We start from the raw sequence: 24,383 nt of genomic DNA on the forward strand, positions 1-24,383 counted from the left end.
TCTTAAATGCATTGCATATTTAAATTCTCATGTATAGTAACATTAAATGTAGCAACTTTTGCAGTGTTCTTCTTTTAATTTTAATTTTACAAGAACTATTTTATCGTTTTCGGATGCAACTGGAATCTTTGACAATTTATTTCTTGTCTTTATCTGTAACAACTATCAATGTGTGCAATTTTATACTGATAGGTGTTATTTCTTAACTGTGAAACTGCAATCCTGGCTAAGAATTCATAATATTTACAGATAAATCGTAATAGTTTGCACATCTGTATTTATATAAAAAGTCAGTACGTTTGAAAAGGATTATTTATATAAAAATTTATGTTTGAAATATTATTGTAAGCAGTAGATTTATAGAATTCAAGGAATGATTACTCATGATGATGTAGAAATGAATCAGTGTGCTTTTTGAAAAAAAAAATTTTTTTTTTCCTTCCTTTAACTATGCTATACCCCAGTTGATTTCAAACAAAACAATTTATTAAAAACACAAATTCATGTATTTAAGGGTTGATGTCATTAAAAAAGAAAGAGAAGGGGCTAATCTGAAGAAGAAAAAAATTATGAACTTAATATTGATCATATCCTTTATATTGTTTATTTAATTCATACACATAATTGCTTTTACACTATGGCATGTTCCAATGACCATCAGTCAAATGTTTAGCTTCTAATTAAGAATTTTAAAACAAAATTTAGATAAGAAAAGAGATGCATTTTAATTAACAGAAATTACATTTAAAAAAAATATTTTTTATTAAAAGGCAGCAGTTTCCATGAAATAATTGTTGTTTTTTTTTATAAGACAGAAAACAACTTTTTGAAAAATAATAATTAGCTGAAATAATGTTTTAACAAAACACCTACCTTTCAAGATGCCATTGATTCGTTCAGGGGGGCTCCACACTACCATTATAGTAGTATCTAATATGTCCTCAAATTTTAAAGTCTTCACTTCATTGGGCACTATGAATCAAAATTTACAAGATAAATTAGTGAAAAAATTAAGAAACAAATATAGACTTAGAACAAAATAAAAAATAAAAATTGCGCAGAACATGTGAACAAAAACAATGACAATAAAACCTGGGTTCAATGCCATAAAAAAAGCTACTTAAAAAAAAATAACAGTAATGATATGCATACAGTTTTGAGTTACGATAAAGTATAATTTTAACTAGTCTTGGTAGTTTTAGTTACTTTGAACTTGACTAAATGGTAAAATCATTTTTTTCTAATATTTTGCTTTGCTTTTGTTTGTTGTGACTTAAAATGCTCTAAATGCTTATTTTAATTATTCTAACAGTACAATTATATTTTTTATTACACCTCCATTTAAAAGTAATTTACTCACCATCTTGTTTGGTAGTAATCACTATAGCATCACTTGTTGGGCCATCACCTGGACTGGTAAAACACAGTACAGTTATATGGTAAGTAGTAAACTTTTCCAAAGATCCAACAATAGCATCTTGCTCAGCCAAGGGGTCTAAAGGACTAGGTGCTACTAAGACAGTATGCGAAGGAGTAATATTGGATTCGGGATTTCTAAGCCAAGTCTGCAGCTGAAAATATAAAGCAGCATTTAATTTTTTCTTTTAGAAAATTTTAAAATTATACTCAGTTTTTGAATAATTTAGAATAAATTTTATTAACATGAGAATAAGTTTTATTTAGCCTTATACTTCAATTTAAATACTTTCGTGTACTGTAATTTCATAATCTGTAAAGCAAAGAAGTAAATACACCATTTACATGAATATTGCTTGTGACTTTGTGAATACTTTTAATGACTATACAGAAAAATTTTCAATATCATCTACATAATACACAATCAAACTGAGCAAAGATATATAAGTGTGAAGTAGGTGTACAATTTAAAAACAAACAAGTAAAATAGCTAACCTGCAAAACTATAATGCTAAGTACACTAAAGTAAACTTAAATAAAACCATACAAAGAGCAGGTCGAAATTAGAATGGTTTTTCTGATTAAAAAACTAAATGCTATAGCAACTAATAATATCAATTTTAGTGGGCAATAATTTTAAATTTAAATAATCACTCTTAATGGACTCTAACAAATTAACATAATTATAGACAACAATACAGTGTATGGACCCGAATCTTTTGAATTGACTCCCGAACCGTCTTAAACTTTAATAAAAATATGAAAGAAAAAGGTAACAGAAAAAAAAAACTATTTTACAGTGTTCCTTGAGAAAGTAAGTTGCTGATCTAGTTCAGCCTTCCTTAGTGATTTAGATTTTTATAATTTTACTTTGCAAGTTTTATATAGGGCAAAGAGCTTCTGCACCAGAAAAAATATATCAATTAAATAGAATTTCACTTTAATCTACATAAATAAATTGGAACAAAAAAATTCCAAAATTAAAATATATAATAACAAGAAAGGATACCACAAAAGAATATGACAAACTTTATTAAAAATATGAATCATTAAACTTTTAACTTGAATCATTAAAAAATATGAATCATTAAACATGTTGATCATAAAATTTATTTTATAAATAAATCAACATACACATTTTAGAACACAAATATCTAATGATAGGACTAAATCTTAGCTAAATTAAAAGTAACATTTGTAAAAAATTTATGTATATAAAATAAACATAAGAAAAATTTTCACAACAAATATTTTATTTAGAGTAAGGAAATGGTTCAATTTTATATCCCACATCTATTTTATAATACAATATACTCTCAAACTTCTATATCTTGAAAACCTTGCTGTGTCAAAAAAATATTTGTCCTCTCTGGCATTACATAACCATCTAATGTTAATTTGAATTCCTACGTAGAAGAACCACTTCCTAAAACCTTGTTACGTCGAATATTTTTCGTTAGAGAAAATAAATTTTTTTTGTTGTAAAAATCACAATGTGAGTTTATTGTAAACCAATTATTTCCTATTTAATACATAATAATTTTTGTCTTACTTTTAAAAATTATCATAGTACTTAGACTCATAGTCAACTATCATTACATGTAGAATTATTAGTTATTATTCTTGAGTTTCATGACTCTACTTTTTAGGGTACAATTTTAGAATATATTTTTCTACCTTTTAGAACATATTTAGCTCTGAACATGTTATCTCGAAATTTTTTTAGCGTTCCTTCAACTTTGAAATATTGAGAGTATACTGTATTACAATGTGCCACTGCAACAGCAACATTAGGTTACATCCATTGAAATTTAAAATCTTTTTAAGACGAATATTTAAAAAAAATTTGAAAAAAACATTTTTAATTTGGAAAAAAAAATTTTTTTTGAACGAGCAATACCTTATAACCTTGATTGATGCCATTTATCAACTGAGGATCTGGGGGCTTCCACCAAACATGAATAGCAGTTGAGTTAACTGCTTCTGCTCTGATGTCGGTTGGTGATGCTTGGGGCACTAAAACAATCATCAACAAAAATTAATATGCGTACAAAATAACAAATTTTTTTCCCTTCAGTCATCCATCGTTTCCTTATTTATTAGACAAATTTAAAACTTAAAAATACTAAATAAATTCAGTATCTAAACAAGGTGCATAGCCAGATTTTTCAACAAATAATAAGTACATTTTAAGTACTTTCAAAGCACTCATAAAATATTTTTAATCCCTTTCTTAAAAAAAAATTATAATTAGGATCTGTGCAGTAATAAAAATTATTTTTTCCAATTGTTTTAAGTCTTTGATTTATATGCACAAAATCAATAAAATTCAAAAACATTTTCAAAAACTTTCCATAATCATGATTAAGTTGTTTCGGATAAATATTGCATAGAAAATTGTGAAAATCATGCATTTCTTGTAATTTAGAACGACAATCAACACGGCAAAGAAAATATCTCTTTTTAAAAGATAGAAAATTAAGCACTTTTTTACAAACCCTGCATAAAAGAAAAGCACCTTTAAACACTTTTTAGTTAAGTAGTTAATTAAATAAATATAATAAATTCATCAAGACCAAAATTTGAAATTTGGCAAGGTTGTTTGAACCCACAGTAATGAATATCATAAAAGACTCAAAAATAGATGAGGAGTTTGGAATTACGACGCCAGCGCTTCGCATATTCTGACCAGCGCCAGCCTGATCAAAATATGGGGACCATATTTTCAAAATTGTGGCTACCCCCTATATAAACTATGAGGGTAAGTCATCCAAATAAGTTGAAAAAAAATTATATGTTTATCCAGATAAAACACCTTTTTGTGTATGATTTCATAACTTAAATCATCAGATACATAAATTAATTAACATATTTGAGCTCAAACTCATGAACCCTTAAGTTTCAGCACAAGAAAACTCGAGCATTAGATCAAAAATTATTCAGGATGTTTCATTTTTTCCCCCACTATGTACATAATAATAAAATATAGGATTATTTACTTTAGATCTCCTAGGCTTTTAACTTCCTCCTTTTCCACAAATTCAAATTCCCAGACAATTCCAGGTCTTCCTGACCTAGTGGGAAGCTTCTAACAAAAATTTTTCTCAGCCGAGTTTTTAAAAATCATTGCAATTTGCAACCAAAAAAAAATTGCACATTTCAGAGAAAGAGCAATTCCATGTCATGGATTAATAATTAGCTATTATACTTATAGAGGGCATGATCTCATAGGACCATTCAAACTAGGAGAGGCACAAACATACACATTTTTAACAAATAGAAATTTAAATTAACCAACCTCCTTCTCTGGTACGAATATAAATGCTAGTTGAGAAAGCGCCCACTCCTTTCTCATTACAAGCAGCAACTTGAATTTCATAATTCTGCCAAACTATAAGATCTTGAAGTAAGAAACTATGTTGGGCTTCATTCGTGATATTATGATATGCCCAGGGGCTAGCTGAATACCCTGCCAGCTTATATCTTATTACATAACCAACAAGCATTCCATTTCGATCTTCTTCAGCAGGATTCTAAAAAAAAATATTAGTTAGTAAAACTTCCTTCACATAAAACGAGTCATGAAATTTTACTTATTAGGACAGACTTATATCATCAGTAAAAGCACCAACCTGCCACTGTAACATAATAGATGTTGAGGATCTTGCACCGCCAACAACCCCTTGAGGTGGCCCACTTGGAGCTGGAAATGAAAAATTAAGTTTTATAACACTTTAAAAACCACTATTGAAGAAAAGTCTTAGGACATGTTTTTAAAAGACACTCTTTTTAAAAATATAGAACATATGTTGGTGCAAAAAAAGAAACATATTTAAATTAAATATAAGTAAGCTTCATGCTACAATTTTCATTAAAGTTTCAATCTATAAATGTCATTTCTTTTTAATACTAAGGAAAATTAATTCATATATAGCAGGCTTTAATGTGAATAAAAGGCGCACAGTTATTTGTGTCAAACATTTAACAAAAAAAAATTAAATTTTTAAAATACCTTAACTTTTAAACTTCAAAACTTATAACTGATTCATTCGTTCTCTAAGTCAGAATAAAACTTATTCACCAATACATTTGTTGATATAAATTACACTGGGAAACAAATTTTTTATTGCATTTACACAAATACTTGATTTGCCTAATTCGGGTGTGGAGATTGACAACATATACAGACCTTGTTTCCTAAACAGTTTTAATTCCCATGATGTGCTTTAATTCCATTAGAAATCTGTCGCAACATTCTGTTATATATAAAATCTTTAAACTTGTACATTTCTACAAAAATAAACTAAAAATTGCATTGGAAAAAAAAACTGTAGCTTGGAAAGAGAAATATATTGCAGATATGAAAATGGCAACTAGTAAATATCCAAAATTTGTCATAAAATCGTATGCAACAGAAAACTAAAAAACTTTGTTCCCCGTGTAATCAAATCAAAGTATTTTAAACTATGCACAAAAACAAAAATCCATTCATATGAATTTGAAACATAAATAAAGCAGCTCCTTTAAAAAATTTAACTAATGTAGTAATAAATAAAATATTAGAGTAAGTATGAAGTAGGTGAAATGGTTGTAACTTACGTTCAGGTGGTAAGTGTATAATTTCTGCAGCTGCTCTAGGATTACCTTCTCCAACACCATTTACCGCACTAACTCTAAATTCATAACTGGAGGCAGGTTTTAAGTTTGCAAGCACTGCATAGCGCTGGTCTCCTGAAATATCGTCTCTTACTGTTGTCCAAGGTAACAAAAATTCCATATCATTATCAACTGCTGAAACAGAGATTGTAACTAATTAAAAAATTTTAAAATACAATTAATATGCTATTCAGCTCTTCATGCTAGACATTTACAAAAGAGAACAAAAAAATACATTTTAAATTTTAGAAATTTAAGTAAAAACACACACATGAGGTTACGTACAAATATGCTAAATAAATTAGGCATGAAGCTTGAATTACGTTAAAATATGATCCTTTGATGTTAACTTTTTATTAAATATCATAATAAGAACGATTAAATAAACATGTGAAAGATACAATTTTTTAAAACACACAATAGTAATTTACTTAATTTAATTACATTTTTAACATCTCTTTTCATTTAAAACTATTGATCTATGTTTTGCAATTTTTTTACACCACTAACATATTCTAATCATATTTTAAAGATATATATAATTTCTTTCTCTCTTTTTTTTCGCAGATTCAACAAATAAGTCACAATTAATAGACATCATCTATTAAAATACAAAATTAATATGACAATGCAAATTTAATCTGATTGAATTTCAAATCAAGTGTTTAATTTTTCTGCTTTAAAAAAATCACACAACAAGTTTTGCATCATACTTATCTGTCTCTGTTAATAAATTTAATAAGCCTTTTATTATATAATTTACTTCATCTATTAATAAATCAAATTACACAGATAGATCAAACTATATAGACTAAACTAGAATTAATAAAAGTTTAAGACACAGGTAAACTCTGAATAATATATTGGCATAGCTGCAGCAAAGAGAAAAAAATTATAAAAACTGTTGAAAATGCAGTATTCAAAACAAATTATATACATCAAAAGCGTACAAAAAATTTTCTTAGGCCCATATTGCATGTATGGGTAAAATATAATTCTTGATATGTAATTGTGCAAAAATAGTAAGATTTTTAATTACCTTTAACAACAAGTTGGGTAAAAAAATTCGATTATATAGAAATTTTAGTTTAAAACTCCTTAATTTCAAATAAACATTGAGATCTGAATTATCTTTTAAAAACTTTATCCTTTTGAAAAACAAACAATGGTCAAAGCTTTAGTTGTTTTAAAACCTTATTACATTCAATGAGAATAGACGAAATAAGAATAGATGAGATAAAATAAAATTAATGCACATAAGCCTACATAGAGGAAATAACATATATAGCAAAATTATATTCTATAACGTAGTAGCTGCTAACTGAATTATTGGTTATTAAGTACCGTATATTCCGGGGTATAACGCGCACTTTTAATACAAAACATAACATTGGAATTTACGGGTGCGCGGTATACGCCGAATATTAAAAATTATTGACTAAAAAAATGTAAATAGTATAGAAAAATACTTTTATTTTAAAGAAATAACATACCTTTACCTATATACTTTATTGATTTTCGTTATTACATAAATAGTTCATTATATTCGTCTTCCGTTATTTCTTCAGGCACGTCATCACAATCTGTTTCGTCTTCTTAATCTGTGTTACCCTCATCCATAAATAAACAGCCATCTTCTGATCCGACCAGATTATTTGAAATACTGCATTTTTTGAATGATTTTCTAACCATCTCAGGCTTAATTTCATCCCATGCTTTTAATATCCATTCGCACACTGTTTCCAAACTTGCATGACGCATATGTCCTCCTTTCGTAAAGGTTTTCTCGCCATCCAACATCCAAGTGTTCCACTGTTCTTTTAAATTGGCTTTAAATGGTTTGTTTAAGCATACGTCCAATGGCTGAACTTATAGTGTTATTCCGCCCGGAATAACTGTCATATCGGTGTTACATTCTTTCACCAATTTTTTTGTATTATCTGTAAGGTGGGACCTAAACATGTCCCACACTAAAAGGCTTTCTGGTTATCTATTGATACTAGACGAGATATTGCACATGTACAATCAAAATTTTCGTGCGCGTTATACGAAGAGTATATCTTAAAATTTAAAAAAAGTTATTAGAAATTATGGGTGCGCGTTATACGCTGGAATATACGGTATGAAATCCAAGAGCAAACTATTTATATAATTCTTTACCATTTATAAGTTGTCAGTTTAGTAATATTACCAGAGAAATTTAAAGAGAGAGAATTGCCGAAAACCAATTTTATTTAAAATAATAAATAAGAGTGCACTCTTTGTTTCATCTTCCAAAACAAACATTTGACACCCTAGTACACAGAAAAAAATTCAAACCATTCTTAAAATTGTTTTAGATGAAATTAATATTTTAAGATTTAATTAATATTAAAAAATAAAAAAAAATACTTATTGAGGAGTGAAAATAATGATTTAAACTTTTCTTTGAATATAACAAAGATTTAAAAAAAATTTTATATTTATATTTTAGAGTTTACATATTTATTAACCTTAAGAAATCGGTGGAATACCATCACTCCTTACATAATCATAATATCAAAGCAAAATAAATTTTACAAATAAATACATAGTTCGTAAATTTTTAAAATTATTAAAATTGATAGTTAAGCAATCATTAAAAAAAAAACAATTAAAAACTTTCATTTTAAATAAGGACACAAAGGAAGTAAAATATTCAAATTACCTGTTACAGGAACAACTCTCATTTGGACAATATAATTAGTAACAGGACTGTTGCCATCAAAGGATTTGGACCAACTGACATTCACGCTTTTTGGTGAAGTGTTTAACATGACAGCTTTAACATTATTTGGTGGATGTGGAAGTTCTGAAAAGTTTTAATTAAAAATATTTTAGCATTTGAAGAAAAAAACTATTAAAACAGGAAACATGTTTTAATAAAGCAAAAAATGTGAAGTCACAAATTTCTAAATAGGATATAACATGATAAAAATAATAAAAAATTAATACAAATGAATGCTGCAAACTTGTATATTATTGCACACGAAATTTATCATTCAAAGTTTCCAATTTTGGAAACTTAAATCAATTTGAATAGACGTAAAATCAAAACTTCGAATAATTAAAGAAGTTCTAACACACTTAAGAGGAATTCATAATTTCAAAAATCATTTAATATGCCATATTGTAATAAGTTATAAAACAAACAGTGATTAATTAAAATTATTTAAAACTGAAGTGATAAAAGAAATCACCATAAACACTCAGTTTCACATTATATTTTAGGTAAAAAATAAATTGTAACACACTGTGTGAAACTATTATATCTCTGTCTAAATTGTAATACATAAAATTAAACCCCTCAAGGCAAAAATATCATAGCTTAAACCTAGTAGTTAAAATATTATAGTGAAAACCTAAATAAAAAAAGAGTAAGACAAAATTTTTTACAATTAAACAAAACTGAACTGGTTTCTTTTATAATTATAAAAATAAATACCTATAACATCTAAACGAGCACTGCGTGTTTCGTTGCCTCCTTCTGAAATTACTCTACAAGTATACAGACCAACATCCACATTGCGAGCTTGCCCAATATGTAAACTTCCATCAGGAAGAATCTGTATCCTTCCTCCACCGGTAGGAATAATTTCTTTGTTGTTAAAATACCAATGCACAGAATAGGGTACAGCTTCATCATGAGATACTTTACACTGGAGTTCAGCAGTTGAACTAATGATAACTTTAGTGTCTACTGGAGGCTGAATAATTTGAGTTCGAACTGAAAAGGAAACAAATCGAATGCTATTAATATTTCTAAATATTCAAGAATAAATAATAAAAAGATTTTTCCCTGTGAAAATAATGCTACTTTAAATAACTAAAAACTAATAATCAAAATAATATAACTACCTAAAACAATTAGATATCCGGAGCCTTTGATTGAACCAGCACTGTTTTCACGAACACAAGTATATTTTCCAACATCATCATATTCGGCTGAAGCGATTAATAAGCTCCCACTTTCTAGAATTTGAATTCGTCCAGAACTGAGAAGGTCTGTGTGATCTAAATAAAATAAATATAAGTTCATAAGCACAATAAAAAAAATTTCACAATCGGCATATCCATTAAAACTTATCTTAATACCCACTTTTCAGAAAAATTTTATCAAAATTTTTATTTTTTCAGAAAAATAAATTCATCAAAAGCGTAATTTTTATATGAAAATAAAAAATTATGTTCATTTTAAAGCACAAAGTTGATTTAAAATTTTTTTAAGACAATCAGGAATAAAAATTATTTAATATAACTGTATATTTTTAAATAAAAGCCCATCCCTGCATAAGACGAAGAGTACGCTTTTTATTTAGAAATTCACCCAAAATTCAAAATTGTATATAAGACAACAAAAAAATAAGGCATGCTACACTTGGAAATAAAGCTGTACTCTCTCTCTTGTAGCAATGGTAGATCTAGCAACAGCTGCATAGTGGGTAATAGAAGCATGGACCTTACAATGTCGCATTTAAATCTTATAAAAAATATAATTATTCCTTTCAATTTGTCCTTTTTATGAGCTCCTTTTTCAATTTTCATATTTAAGCATACCATTTTTAACTATTAATGTATTTTTATGTTCTGTATGTACGTTTTACGATATTTACTGATTATCGCTAATGCGCGACAAAAGGGGAAGTATTTGTTTTGTCAATGTCCACCAGGAATTTTTTCGAAGATAGTGGATTTGACTGTAAGTCGGTCCCCAAACTTTCATTTTTGAAAATTTTCTAAAAATTCTCGCCTTACATTCGGAATTAAAAGGTAATATTTTCTTTTTAATTTGCACAATATTAAATGATAAATTACAAAGCATTTCTCAATATAAGCCCTATCTAATTCACTTCACTTAAAAAAATCTATCCACTCAAAATCTAAAAATCATAACATTTTACATATTAAAATATAAAACAATAAAAGTACACAAAATACAAAGAAATAATACCATTGAATAACCAAGTAACATTTGGAGCAGGAGCCCCAGATACTTCACAGCTTATCTGAGCATCTTTACCATTTAACACTGTTACATTTGATGGACCAGCAATGAAGTCTGGTGCAGAAGCTAAAATTTAAATTAATACATGCATAATGTAATAAATGTCATGCATACAAATATAATCAATAAAATTCAAATTGAAATTTTAACCTTTAAAATACAGTGAATAATTAATAACATTACAATAAAATAGGTATAGTAATTAGGAAAATCATTTCATTTCTTATCATTATTCCGATATCTAAAGGTCTATCCCATCTGCACATTAGAGGCATTACTTTATAGCTTAAGTCAAGAATGGAGTTTCTTACACTGGGGAAAAAAACTATAGAAAAAAGACTATACCAAGAAGAAATAAACACTTTCATAGAAGTGAAAACTAAAATGCAACAATTAGAAAAAAGTTGAACAAATTTCTTAGGAGATAAAAACAATAGTAGTGTTTTTTAATATTTTACATTTATGAGTTAAGTAAAACCTAATTTTATAATTATATAACAAACTGTTCAAATCTATATTTCTATACAGTAAATTTTATTAATACAATTAAAATAGTAAATCACACACTAAACATATGTCTGTATTTTAAATGAGAATGAAGTTTGAATTATTCAAAATATTTTGGAAATGATTCTCTGCTTAATGAAAATAGTAACAACATTTTCTAATGATATTTTGCCAGTTCTAATGGTCCGATTCTAAATTACGAATTTTTTTTTTTCAACTTTAAATATTTCCTTCATTTACTAAATTTTCAGTTTGTTTACTATTAAAAATGTAAATATAATTTGAAGTTAAAACTTACTTTTTACATGAAGCCATGTACTAACTGAGAATTCTCCTCCAAGATTAGAAGCTACACATTGGTATATACCAGTATCCAAACCATTCAAAGAAGATATTTTTAAAGTTCCATTCAGAAGCACTTCAAAACGTTCACCAACAGATTTTGTAATTGGCTTTGCATTGCGATACCATGTAATTAAAGGGGTAGGATTACCACTAGCTGAGCAAGGCAAAAGAACAGCTTTGCCAATTTCTGTTACAGTTTCTCTATATGGACCTTGAGTAATAACTGGATCAACTAAAAGAAGTAAATTCAGATTTATAATTCAATGTGATGCATATTTTGTTGAATTTTTAAAATTGTAACAAATTTATAATACTACTATTCGAAAAATACTGGAGAAAAACGATAATCTGACACACAGGCAGACTTGCATTGAAAGATATCGGAGAATCTGTCAGCAAACCTCTAACAAAATTTTTGCTTATAAATATCTTAATTTGAAACGATTCATGAAACACAATTTGTCTGACTAAGAAACATTATGCATGATTTGTAAATTGCATGAATACAAATGACAATGCATGATTCATAAACCTATGAATATTAATTGGAATGAAGGTTTCATAAAAATTCTGAGCAATTGCGGAGTATAAATCATAAAAAGAAATCACTAAGTGAAATTGGTAAATCAAGTCACCTAGAGAGAAAATTCCAAAAATATAAATTATGATGCATAATTAGTACATTATGAAAATCTGAATCTAAATACAGGTTTAACAATCATTTCAAACACTGTCATCATTGTTATGTTACACTGAAGTGTCATACTTTTTTGTAAACCATAACCTACACAATTTAATGAGACTTTTTTACTCTGTATGGTGATAGCAGATATTTATTTTTAAATATCATCATACTCATAATTTACTACTGGTAACTGGTCTTATAGATGTCATGCAACCATAGTTCTACACTATTTAAAAAACATTTAAAAAATTTAAGAGTACATATGTTAAAACTTTAACAAAACTAATTTAAAACAATTTAGAATGCAATAAATAGAGATTTACTATAGATAAATAGAGACTACATTTTAGATTTTCAAATTCATGACTAATTCCAAGAACTTTTCATGACTTAAAGAAGTTACTATTTTCTCCAACAAAAACAGAATATTAAATTTAAAAAGCATTATAATAATGTTAATTGAAATGATAGGTATTACCATAACTGTTATACTCTGCATCTACATATTTATTGATTCTTAAAATTAAAAAACAGAGTAAAGAAAGGGTTGAAGCAATAAAATAGCTGAAAAAATAATAGCTGAGCAAATATTTTTTTTTCTTTTCTGCAGAATTATGTTCCAAAGATATTTTTCAGAAAGGTACGAAATACTCCTGACTTTTCTGTTCTCGTTTCGGAATTTTAAAAAATTTGCCAATAACTGGCTTGCTTCAGCTAGAATTTTTAATTGATAAAATAAAATAAAAAAATTAATAACAAAAATTCTGAAATCACAGAAGTTTAAAAGATACTTCGCTCTAGAAATGATGTTTTTTCTTTCATTTTAGAACACCATAATTTTTAAAGAACATGATAAAAACATTTTATATTTTAATAAAATATAACTCTGACAGGGGATTTTGTTACAAATTCAGATCTTTTAATCAGACCCTTCACAAATTTGTTTATCTTCATAATTGTTTTGTTAATCGAATAAACCTTTCCCAGGGGGGGGGAGAGAAAGATAGGTGTAAACGAACAAAGTTTTGTCTTCGGCAGACGTTACTTCCTTTATTCGTCTGAAATGAATATTCTGTGTTGTGCAGTATAGGGTAAATACCAAATATTTGTATGTTGCATCTCTAATTTAGTAGCAGCAATAGCTGTTTACTTTTGAAAATTTACATTTTTTTTATTATAATTTAACAGTGTTGAGCATAATCTTGTATCTCCTTACAATTTAAAAACTCCTCGAAAAAGTTTTGTGCAATAACAGGACCCTATTTGCACAAATTCACAAAAGAAGGACCCAGGTGGACCCTGGCAGGACCTTGAAAGAATGTGACTTAACGTTTATTTTATATTCACAAATTACGAATATTTTTTTCACAATTTTACAAAAACGGACCTTTCACAAAATGTATGGACAGACCCCTGCTAACCTTAACACTTTCCAGAATCCAATAGGTCTAGAATATTTAAGGAGGAAAAAGAAAAAACACTATTTTAATTGCACTTTAAAGTCTAAAATTTTCTTCTTGGAACAACAGCCCAAAGCAAGTAATGGCTGTCTCAACAAGTTTTTTTCCATCAGGGTGTGCCTGATGTTGGTTTTTTTCAATTAGTTACTTTCAATGTTTCAATATATATTTTAATACCATCTTATAAAAACTACACAGTCATGAAAAAAGACCCAAATGCAATCAATCCCAAGGTAAAAAATGCATAGGAAATAAAAGTAATTTATCGACAGATTTTTGGCATTTTAACAATGGCAAGCAAATTATCATTTTGTTTCACAGATTTTGTCTTTGAAAAATATTATAAGTATAAAATTCTATTGAAATATGCAAAAATAAGCAAAATTACTTACTGATTACAGATACATTTGCAGATGCTTTGACTTTAATCTCACTGCTTTCTTTCATACTGACCTCACATTCATAGATACCACTATGTATAACACCAACATTTAGAAGAGTAACAGTTCTATTCCAATATGATAAAAGATGTGATAAACCAGTCAAAGCTAAATCCAAGCCATCTTTTTTCCAAACAATCTCTACAGAATCTAATGGCCTAAAAATAAGAAGAATTAAAATCCTAAAAAGATTGCGAAATCTAGTGGCCTAAAAATAAATAGTAAAATTTAAAAAAAATAATAATAACAATAAATAAAATAACAAAAAAAATTATTAGTTAAAATTTTTAAAACATAACAATCTTATGGTCTAAAAATAAAAAAAAATCAATCAATAAATAAATCATTAATAATTTAAATCTTGAAAAAATAAATTTAGTTATTTAAACAAAGATAACTATATTTAGTTAGAATGGAATGCAACAAGAGAAATACTTTAAGACCTTAACTGACTTATAAGAAAAATTAGATAAACGCATACAATAAGTTTTTATAAAAATAAATATAAGCACTAACTCAGTGTTATCCCTAAGTGTATTTAGAAGGGTGGCCCTGCCGTTTTACAGACCTAAATGGAACTTCCTTGCCCTTTTTTGTAAAAGTGTTATCCTTTTTAATTTTAAGAAAAGAATCAGAAGCAGAAACCTCCCAGGACCTTCAGTTTACCATAACTAATGCAAATGTGCACCAACTAATGCTAAGCAAGGTGTGCACTAACCAATAACTAATGCTAAAAACAATTTTTAGGCTAAGTTATTAGGGATAAAATATTATTTCTCATATTTGAGAATTTTGAATTTCATTTTAAAGGGCACAAATCTAACTAAATATAAGTGAGATATTTTGCAAGATTAATGCCTTTAAAACTGAAGGTGCCCTTGTTTTTGAAAGCTAACAATGCTTTTTTTTATTATTTGGAGGATATCTGACTAACTGGGATGTAAAGCAAAATTTTGTATAGAATAACATTGACTAAAAAATTGTTTAAAGGCAGTTTTAAGTTATTTGCAACTTCAGAGCCAAAGGATTAAGAGACATTGTTAAACAAGAAATATATTTTTAATGTTCAGAGAGAGATTATATTTTTAATTTAAAAAAAAAGGATAAAAAAAATCAATCAAAAAATATTAACATTGTCCTAAAAAAGGATGGCTATCCTTGGACAGTATCAAAACATAGCATAAAATGGAATAAACCCCAAAATTGTTTGAGCATATATGTTACACACATTTTTTTTTTTCCTTTATAACAGTTTTAAGCAAAAATTAATTTTTATAAACATGCACTATATTTTATAAATTATTTATTTATTTATTTTTATAAACTATATTTTAAAAAAATATAACAATTTTCTAACAGACATTCTGAATCAAAGTTTATGTTATTCTGAACCTTCATTATAAGAAATATATAACCAATATTGGCAAATTAATACACAAAAATAACATTTTAAAAATCATATAAAAGGTATGCAGAATGATACAAAGTACTAAATAAATCCTTTTTGTAAAATAACAAGACTTGAAGCATAAATAGCAACAGGAAATATTTGTTAAAATAATTGAATATGTGCAACAAATTCTACAGGAACAAAATTTTTGTTTTCAGTAAAACTCATACTAAAGTAACACTCATAACTAAATTACCTGGCATTGACAATACATTCTAGAGCCGCAGGATAAACTCCTTGTTTGAAAATAGCATCCTTAGGCGGAATGATAATTTGAGCAGGAACAAAATCTCTTCTTTCTCCTATTACAAAAAAGTACAATTAAAAATGAAAAGAAAAACAGGATAAAAAAAAATAATATTTACAATAATGTTTAGGTACAGAGAAATGATGCAAGATTTTTAGAATTTTAAATTCAATGCAAGATACACTTTGATACATTACTTAATATACTATCATAACTGATTGCATAAAAAGAGAAAAAAAATAACAGATTTTAGATTGATAAGTTCGATAGTTTAAATTGATAAGTTTGCAAAAAAGAAAATCTTAAGTACAACATCAGTTACCATAGAATTGCCCTAAATCTAGTAATAAACATAGAAAATAAAAAAAATTTAAATTTTAAAAAAAAAATTCCATGGTGAGGACAGAAATTTTTCCAAATTAAAGTACTTTCTTAAATGAACAAAAATTATGACAGTTGTTTATCAAACTAGATGGCTAGAAATTGATAGACTAGAAATTAGTAGAATCTATTAGACTTGGAGACTATGCATAATCTGCATTGCTATTACATTACAATTATCAAACATAAAGACAAATCATTAACATACCAACAACTTGAACATGGACAAGTCCTCCAGTTGCTTCTTGACCAGCGTGAGGATTGGTCAAAGAAGCTAGGTAGTAACCTTCATCTTCCTTACTAGCTGCTAATATAACTAAATCATTTTCTAAGGATACAGCATAGTTGATCCCATGCAATCGCCCATAGAGTGTCTTTTGCCAAGAAATAGATACTGGTGGAATGCTTTCTAAAGCAGGAGATTTTAAAATTGCTGCCTCTCCATCTTTAACAGTAATACTGATATTTGTAACAGATGTCAAAGTATCCATAACTACAAACAAAAGAACGTGTTATAAGCATATTAAAAATTAACAATAATTAACTACTCAAGTGTAAAGAATAAAAATTTTATACACTATTTCCTTTTAATGAAGTACAACGTTAGCAAGAGTTTTAGATATTTTAATACAGAAGTTGAATTTTGGGCAAATTTTAGTATTTTTAAAATGTCCTTAAACATTTTTCAAAGAAACTCAAAGGTTAAACTTAACAGAATAATGGTAGGAATACTTACAAGCAACTGTAAGAGTTGTTTTTTCACTAAATATTGTTCCAGCATCATTACGAGCTATACACCAATATTGACCACTATCTTGTTTGGTAATTTGTTGAAGTCGAAGTAAAGGATCTTGTGTAAAGTTTCTAAGAGGTTTTCCATTTTTAAACCATTGAAATTCTGGTGGAGGATAACCAATAGCTTGGCATTGAAGAATCTTTGACTGTTTTTCAGTTACTATACTGCCAGCAAATGATGGTTGAACAATAAACTGAGGGGCAGAGGGTTGGTCTGAAATTAAAAATTAATAAACATCACTAATATAAAATCATATTAATGACATATAATTACTTTCTTTTATTTGCTTTTGAAAGAAAATTAAAATTTGGCTTATGATGAAAAATTTGGCTTATAATTATATGAATATAAGCTTACCTAATGAAAATTAAATTTGGTAGAAATTCATTTTTGGATCATTGAACCTTAACAAAGACCAAATTATCTTAAAAGTAATTGCATATAAAATAATTTGTAAAGTACGTTGTGATATGTAATTGACAACAACAGTTATTATCCTATGAAAAAGCTTAGCCCACTCTACCTTACGGTAAATGGAGTCCTCAATAATACGACCTAAAATTATTAATAATATGAAAACGTTTATTTCATACACATGAAATAAATAGGAAAGAAATTGAAAATATGATTTGTTTATGTATTGATAGTTGAAGTAAAATAAACAAAATTTGATAGAATTTAGAAAAACATAAAATAAGATACTGACAGTGTGAGATTTTGAAACAATAAAACTAAATTATTGAAAATGACTTCATGTTGCTAGATGAATGTACAAATTAATCAAAATTTGTAAGCAAAATAAGATACAATATAAAATAAAAAGTTTTATTTATTACATTTTCTTTTTTTTTTGTAAGCTGAATTATTGATCAAAAATACCAAACATTGCAGGTTTTTAAAGTTATTAAATCTTCATTACATATTTCTAAGAACTATAATTTATCAATGCTTATAAATAAATTTACAAAACACAATTTTTTAACTCAAAGGCAAAATTAATTCAACATCTCCATAAAATTGCAGCACCAATCAGTTGAACTTTAACTGAATCTCATACAAAAATTACCAGAGAATTATTCCATAAGCACCCGAGAACTGCCTCGATTACCCTTGGTTATCTTGGCGATTATTTTATCGTTACTTCAATTTTTAACAAAAAACCTGAGTTTTTCCTAGGTCTAAAAAAAAAGGCAGGATAATTCCTAAAAGAAAAGAGCACTTTGAATTGAGAAAGGGCACTTACTAACCATCGTCAAAATTTATCAAATTAGGTGATATTATGCAATAACTGAATTTGATACACAACAATTTCTCAATTATCTGCTTAAAACTATTTTTTGTATATTTTCCAAAAAGTATTCTCACACATTATCATAGTAGTTTATAAAAAATAATTAAAGGCACCCACGCTTAAAGACATTCTATGAGCATAAATTTTTTTCAAAAAAAAAAGTTAACTAAAAAAATGATCAACTTATAAACAACTTGAAAACTTTTTTCCATGATTTAAACTGACAATTATTAAGAAGAAAAAAAACATTTAAAAGTGCATTTTTAAAGAAGAAAAAAAAAAGGCATTTGAAAAGTTAAAATTTTAGAAATAATTTTAAAATTACATAAAAAACTCATTAATATGAAAAAAAAGAGAAACACCAAAAAAAGAAAAATTTGAAAAAAATTATACAGTTGAGAATAATCATAACAAAGTAAATATTTGTAATAGAATTACACCTATGTACACAGAAAATTTTACCAGTGTATAATTATCATTTAAACAGTGAGATATTTATTTTTGTTATTAATGGAATATGAGAAAAAAGGCAGTGTTTTTAAGAAACGGTGGCCTATTTTAACAAAAAGGGCACAATTATATATAGGAATCAAAGGGTAGATAGGACTGGCCACCCTTCTAAAAACGCTTAAGGAGAACAATGATAAAACCACACTAAAATTAGGGGTAGAAATTTGATCCCATTCTTAAATATGATCCTGACACACTATGACTAATATCTTTAAAATAAATTTTTTGAAGAATGATAGTGATCAATCTAATAATTGTTTGCAAACATGTTAAAAATATCCATACAAAGAAAAATGAATTAATCGATAAATCACTTACTTGCCAAAGCATAATGAGGAAACACTAATAACAGCAGAACACACAACAGTATATGAAACAGCACACTGTGATACAATGATGATGATATGGACGGAGATTTAAGACACTTTGAATTAGAGTTCAGGAAACATAACTCTTGTTTATCACATGGTTGGAAAGGAACTTTTAACAAAGTCATTTTAAACGAAACTTGTTTATAAAAGTTTCTAATAATGCACAAGGGTGGCGAAGAAATTTGCAACCATCTATCGTTGCAATTTTTGGACATGTTTGTGCAGTTGGTTAATTCCAATTTTTGAATAACTTAAATGGATAGAAGAGAACTTTGCAAGAATGATTCCTTCATCTTCTTTTTATGTTGGAATTTTCAAAACTAAAAATAGAAATAAAATTTGTCAATTTTTTTCAAAATTATTTTTACAAGGAGAAAAATTAAAAAAAATTTTAATTTGATTTTATGACACAAACATGTGAAAAAACAGTTTTTACTTAGATTTCTTAATTTGTAAGTAGACACTTTTACAGTGGCTGACATTTAAATGAGTTGCCTCTTGGACTACTTATACAAGCTATTTTTTTTTAATAGACATCTCTTAGCTGATGTCCCTTTATAAATCTACCTATTAGCTTTGTAACAATTATCAATAGCTATCAATTGATCAATTAAAGGCTACCTTGCTACTTTTTTTTTCAATTTAACTTCTTATTTGACAGAAATTACATCTTTTTTTTAAGTTTTAATCTGTTTTATAGTTTTTAATGGATATTAAAATCAAGTTTAGAAAAAATTATACTAACAATTACACAATTATTGTGTATAAACTCCTGTAAAAATCACCATTAACTAATGTTAACATTAGTATGCAACTAATGTTAATAGACATTATAATAGTAGGCATTATAATATTATGACAATTGATAAATTGAAAAATTTGACATTATTTTAACAACCTTTAACTGATAACTGAATAAAAACTAGTGTTCTAACTCGGAGCTATTCTAAATAAACTTTTTCTCTATACTTATCTCAATTGATGATAATGAAATCCTTGATAAAGATACTGAAATTTATAAACATTTAACCAAATTACTAAAATAAAAAATGAATAAATAAATCTAAAAGTATGTGAAGGTATTCAAAATATGAAGGGAAAAAAAGCTTTGTTGATAATAAAAGTTGTAGCATTATCATTTGTAATAATAAATATCGATGAGGAACCGAGCAATGCTCCGATGTTTCTGATTTTTATCTTTCTTCTACAACAAGAAGTTGAAAAATTTTAATAAAAATTTTTGAAGTACTTTTTTTTTTTTGCAGTGTAACTTTTCAGGAATAGCTCAAATCAGATATATGAATTACGGATCTAGATGCATATTGACAAACTCTGCACTGTTTTTAAGCTTAATTTTAAAAAAATGAACAAAAGAAAGCATCACAGAATAAAATCTATCTTTAGACATCCTTTGTAACAGTTACTCAAATTATTTCGAAGAAAATCAGATTGTGGACACATTTCTGTATAATCTTTTGACGTAGATGAGACAAGAGAATCACTTTTTTATATTTTTCTCTGACACTCTAATTACAAGAAAAATATATTTGGGTATTTTTAATTATAAAAAATAGTCTAATAGTTATTAAAAAATCTGTTTCATTAGTTCAAATTAGATTTGTACGATATAAAATCCAAAAAAGTAGTTAAAAAAAAAATTTACATTTATATTCTAAAATTTATCAATAATTTAATTTGAAAATTAAAAGAATTTCAATGAGGAACAACTATTTTTCTCAGATTGAAATAGCAGCAAATTTGAAAAATTACTTTTATGAAGTGAGTATGTTCGGAAGATTTTATCATTAATAATGAAAAAGACATTGGTGACACCAATTTAGTGTTTCATACTTTATTTCATAGCCATAATTCATTAAAATGTTAAATATTTTTCACTTATTTTGACCTAAATTAAAACAAAATAATAAAAAAAAGTATGAAAAATATATTTAATAATAATTCTGTATCAAAAGGCTTAGTGTGCCTGTCTGTGTCAACTATCATTGTTAAGACACCAAAGAGCTTTTCACTTGCAAAAATTTTAAAAATAATTAGTAGTTGTTTTTGCAGGGATGGCAGTTATATTTTTTGACGTAGTGCCTTTCTGTTTTCAGTTTCTTCTGACATTTGCCTGTTTGCCTTGGTAGACTTTCTGGCACAAGACGGACCCTATACAGAAAATTTCCAATTTTAACCATATACTTCACATTTATTTGATCTAGTGTCAGTAAAACAAATTATGTTTTCTGATTAATAGTACAAATTAATTGCTGTAGTCTATTAAAAATTTTGGGAAGATACCCATAACATGGTCTGCAGCAGAATAATTGCCAAGTCTTGGCGACTGCCTGCAGCAGCCCATGAGAAACTAAAAAAAAAACATCTCAAAAGAGGACTAACTCGAAGCTACCAGACAAACATTTGTATGTTTTTTATAAAAAATTTGCAAATTTAAAATCAATTTGGCACCTTGGCAATTGTAATTAGCATGACAGATCACGGTACGGAAATACCCTTAAATTTTAATTTTATATTTCCTTCTATTTATAGTTATTTATAGGTTTACTTCCATAAACTTATAGATAATAAGTTAGGTGTTGTAAATTATTATGTAATTCTGTAACTACATCTACTAATCACATACTAACTATAACTTGCAACTAGTAACAAAACAAATCAATCAAAATATCAATTTTCATAGAAATAAGCAAAAATATGTAATGTATCAAGCGAGTAAAGAAAATAATTTAGACCATTGTAAATCATTTACAAACCAAGCTTCCAAATAAATTTTTACTTTTACGACTCAAGTCAGGTATCAGCATGGTATTTTCAAACTTTTTTGGCATGCTACCCCAAAATAAATGAGCATTCTTATCTACCAATTATATTATTGATTTATATAAAGCAAAAAATTTGAGGTAATTCATTAGGTAGATTTCTATGTTGTTTTTTTTTCTAATTATCAACTACACAATCTTTATAATGTTATAAGAAATTTAATCGAAGCAAAGTTAACATCACTTATAGTTAAAAACGTAAAATCCTGCCGTTAGAACAGAATAAAAATTACAAACTACCATTTCAATGAATAGTACAAAATATAAACACTTTTATTCTGTGTAACCAAGGACGCCATATTCAACTTTACCTGTTCCGTTCAACTTTCCTCCAGGGACAGGGAGTGCACGGCAATGTTCCTTTCTCACCTGTTGTTCATTTCCAGAAGTTATGAAGTCACTTCTTAAGGAATGCGGCGATTAAAAACATAATTCATTGAATAAAATAGAACACAAATAACTAAATCATTGTTAAAAGTATCCAAAGTAAAACACATGAACACAAATATAAAATTTTAAATACAACAAACTTAGGTAAACACAACAGCCAGCTCACAGGCTTTGTTTGGGCGACGCGGCGAGTAGGGAGAAGAAGTGAGGGGAAAAAACAATCTGCGGTTATATCGATATAAAACATTTTCATCGTTAGCTACTCTATCGAATATTTCGATTATTCCTCAAACAGAATGGATTCGATTGAGAGACTGAAATGCTGAAGTTTCTTTTGAAAGTGAAAAAAATTGGAAAAACTGGTTCTGTTTTATCATTATGCAAGATAATTTTCAACAAGTTGATTGCCTGGCTTTATAAGATCATTTTCATTTCTTTATCTAGTTGTTAAGCTCTAGAATTCTGTAGACGAAAAAATTATTTCTTTTATATTGTTAATAATAATTTGAAAAACTTACAATTTTCAAAGAATTAAGGATCAAAATATTAACACTATTTCAATTATCGGAATTTTTACGTCCAAGCAGAGGTAGAGAGATTAAACAATTAATTATACTTGATTTTCAGAAGCTGGAAAAAGTATATAAAAACCTCTCAAAAGCTGGAAAAGTAATTTATAACATTTTATTCAGACAAAAAAGAAGCTCAACCACTTTTGATTAAATTAAGTGAAGGATCCTATTTTACAGATTTTATTATCGATTAATGCTCTTTTTTAATGAGATATTCTTCAATCATATATCATCATATGATAAAATTTGTTTTATTTTTTTTCTTTATCAAAAGCTTTTTAGTAGCTTTATTCATTACAGAATTTTCCATGATATATAATAAATGTTTGTAAAGTTTGATACAAATTCAGTTCAGTAACTTTCATTATAAGATACCAAATACCTATAATAAATGTTTTAAAACTTACATTTTTAAGGAATGAAGAATCAGAAATTAACACTTTGTTTCACTTATAGAAATAAATTTATAAAACCAAAAAGTAATAGAGAAATTTGAAAAAAATTTATATAATAATATCTACTCTATTCAAAGCTTTGAAAAAGTATATAAAATTTTTATTACCTTGCAAACGTATAAAGTTAATAACCCAAATGATAATAATAAGGATCCTTTCGGATCATTATCATTGATTTATACATATATTTTTTTAGGTAAGTTATTTTTTATCTCATATCATCATATTACGAAATTCAGAACTTTTGCTTATTCATCCGTTATTGAAGAAAAAATATTGCATTTATTCTTAACCCCAGAATCTAACTTTCCATGATCATGGAAAATGTTTGCGACATTTGATAAAATTTGGTTCAGTAACTTCACTTAATTAAAGAAACTAAATATCTTAAAATGTTTATTATCACCCTCTTCATTATAAATATAAAATAATACAAGAGTTACTTATATTTGCAAGTTGTTAAAATATAGCGTGTATTATTGAACTTAAGATGCATGAAAAATTTAACAAAAATCTTTCTTAATTAAAGAACTTTTATTAATATATAT

The 24,383-nt window shown here is 27.0% G+C and overlaps 1 protein-coding gene across 2 annotated transcripts in view; it reads right to left on the reverse strand.

Moving 5' to 3' along the window:
- The window catches only part of LOC107451701 (sidekick cell adhesion molecule), a 43,738-nt gene extending 20,630 nt beyond the window's left edge, over nucleotides 1–23,108 (reverse strand). The window contains exons 1-17 of one of the 2 annotated variants that reach the window (XM_016067876.3): nucleotides 22,730–23,108; nucleotides 19,526–19,898; nucleotides 17,347–17,619; nucleotides 16,819–17,103; nucleotides 16,179–16,284; nucleotides 14,485–14,690; nucleotides 11,901–12,179; nucleotides 11,042–11,161; nucleotides 9,949–10,104; nucleotides 9,536–9,817; nucleotides 8,759–8,902; nucleotides 6,016–6,204; nucleotides 5,049–5,119; nucleotides 4,715–4,949; nucleotides 3,317–3,432; nucleotides 1,361–1,571; nucleotides 874–972 (exon numbers count right to left, since the gene is read on the reverse strand). In XM_016067876.3, the coding sequence (XP_015923362.1) occupies nucleotides 874–972; nucleotides 1,361–1,571; nucleotides 3,317–3,432; nucleotides 4,715–4,949; nucleotides 5,049–5,119; nucleotides 6,016–6,204; nucleotides 8,759–8,902; nucleotides 9,536–9,817; nucleotides 9,949–10,104; nucleotides 11,042–11,161; nucleotides 11,901–12,179; nucleotides 14,485–14,690; nucleotides 16,179–16,284; nucleotides 16,819–17,103; nucleotides 17,347–17,619; nucleotides 19,526–19,793 (3,040 nt within the window). In that variant the 5' untranslated portion in view covers nucleotides 19,794–19,898; nucleotides 22,730–23,108. Of the gene's footprint in view, nucleotides 1–873; nucleotides 973–1,360; nucleotides 1,572–3,316; nucleotides 3,433–4,714; nucleotides 4,950–5,048; nucleotides 5,120–6,015; nucleotides 6,208–8,758; nucleotides 8,903–9,535; nucleotides 9,818–9,948; nucleotides 10,105–11,041; nucleotides 11,162–11,900; nucleotides 12,180–14,484; nucleotides 14,691–16,178; nucleotides 16,285–16,818; nucleotides 17,104–17,346; nucleotides 17,620–19,525; nucleotides 19,899–22,729 lie in introns of both variants that reach the window. The other variant, XM_016067875.3, reaches the window with a different exon arrangement.
- Between the last annotated feature and the right edge of the window lie 1,275 nt (nucleotides 23,109–24,383).

Source organism: Parasteatoda tepidariorum, chromosome 7, assembly GCF_043381705.1.
Source record: "Parasteatoda tepidariorum isolate YZ-2023 chromosome 7, CAS_Ptep_4.0, whole genome shotgun sequence".
NCBI classification, from domain to species: domain Eukaryota; kingdom Metazoa; phylum Arthropoda; class Arachnida; order Araneae; family Theridiidae; genus Parasteatoda; species Parasteatoda tepidariorum.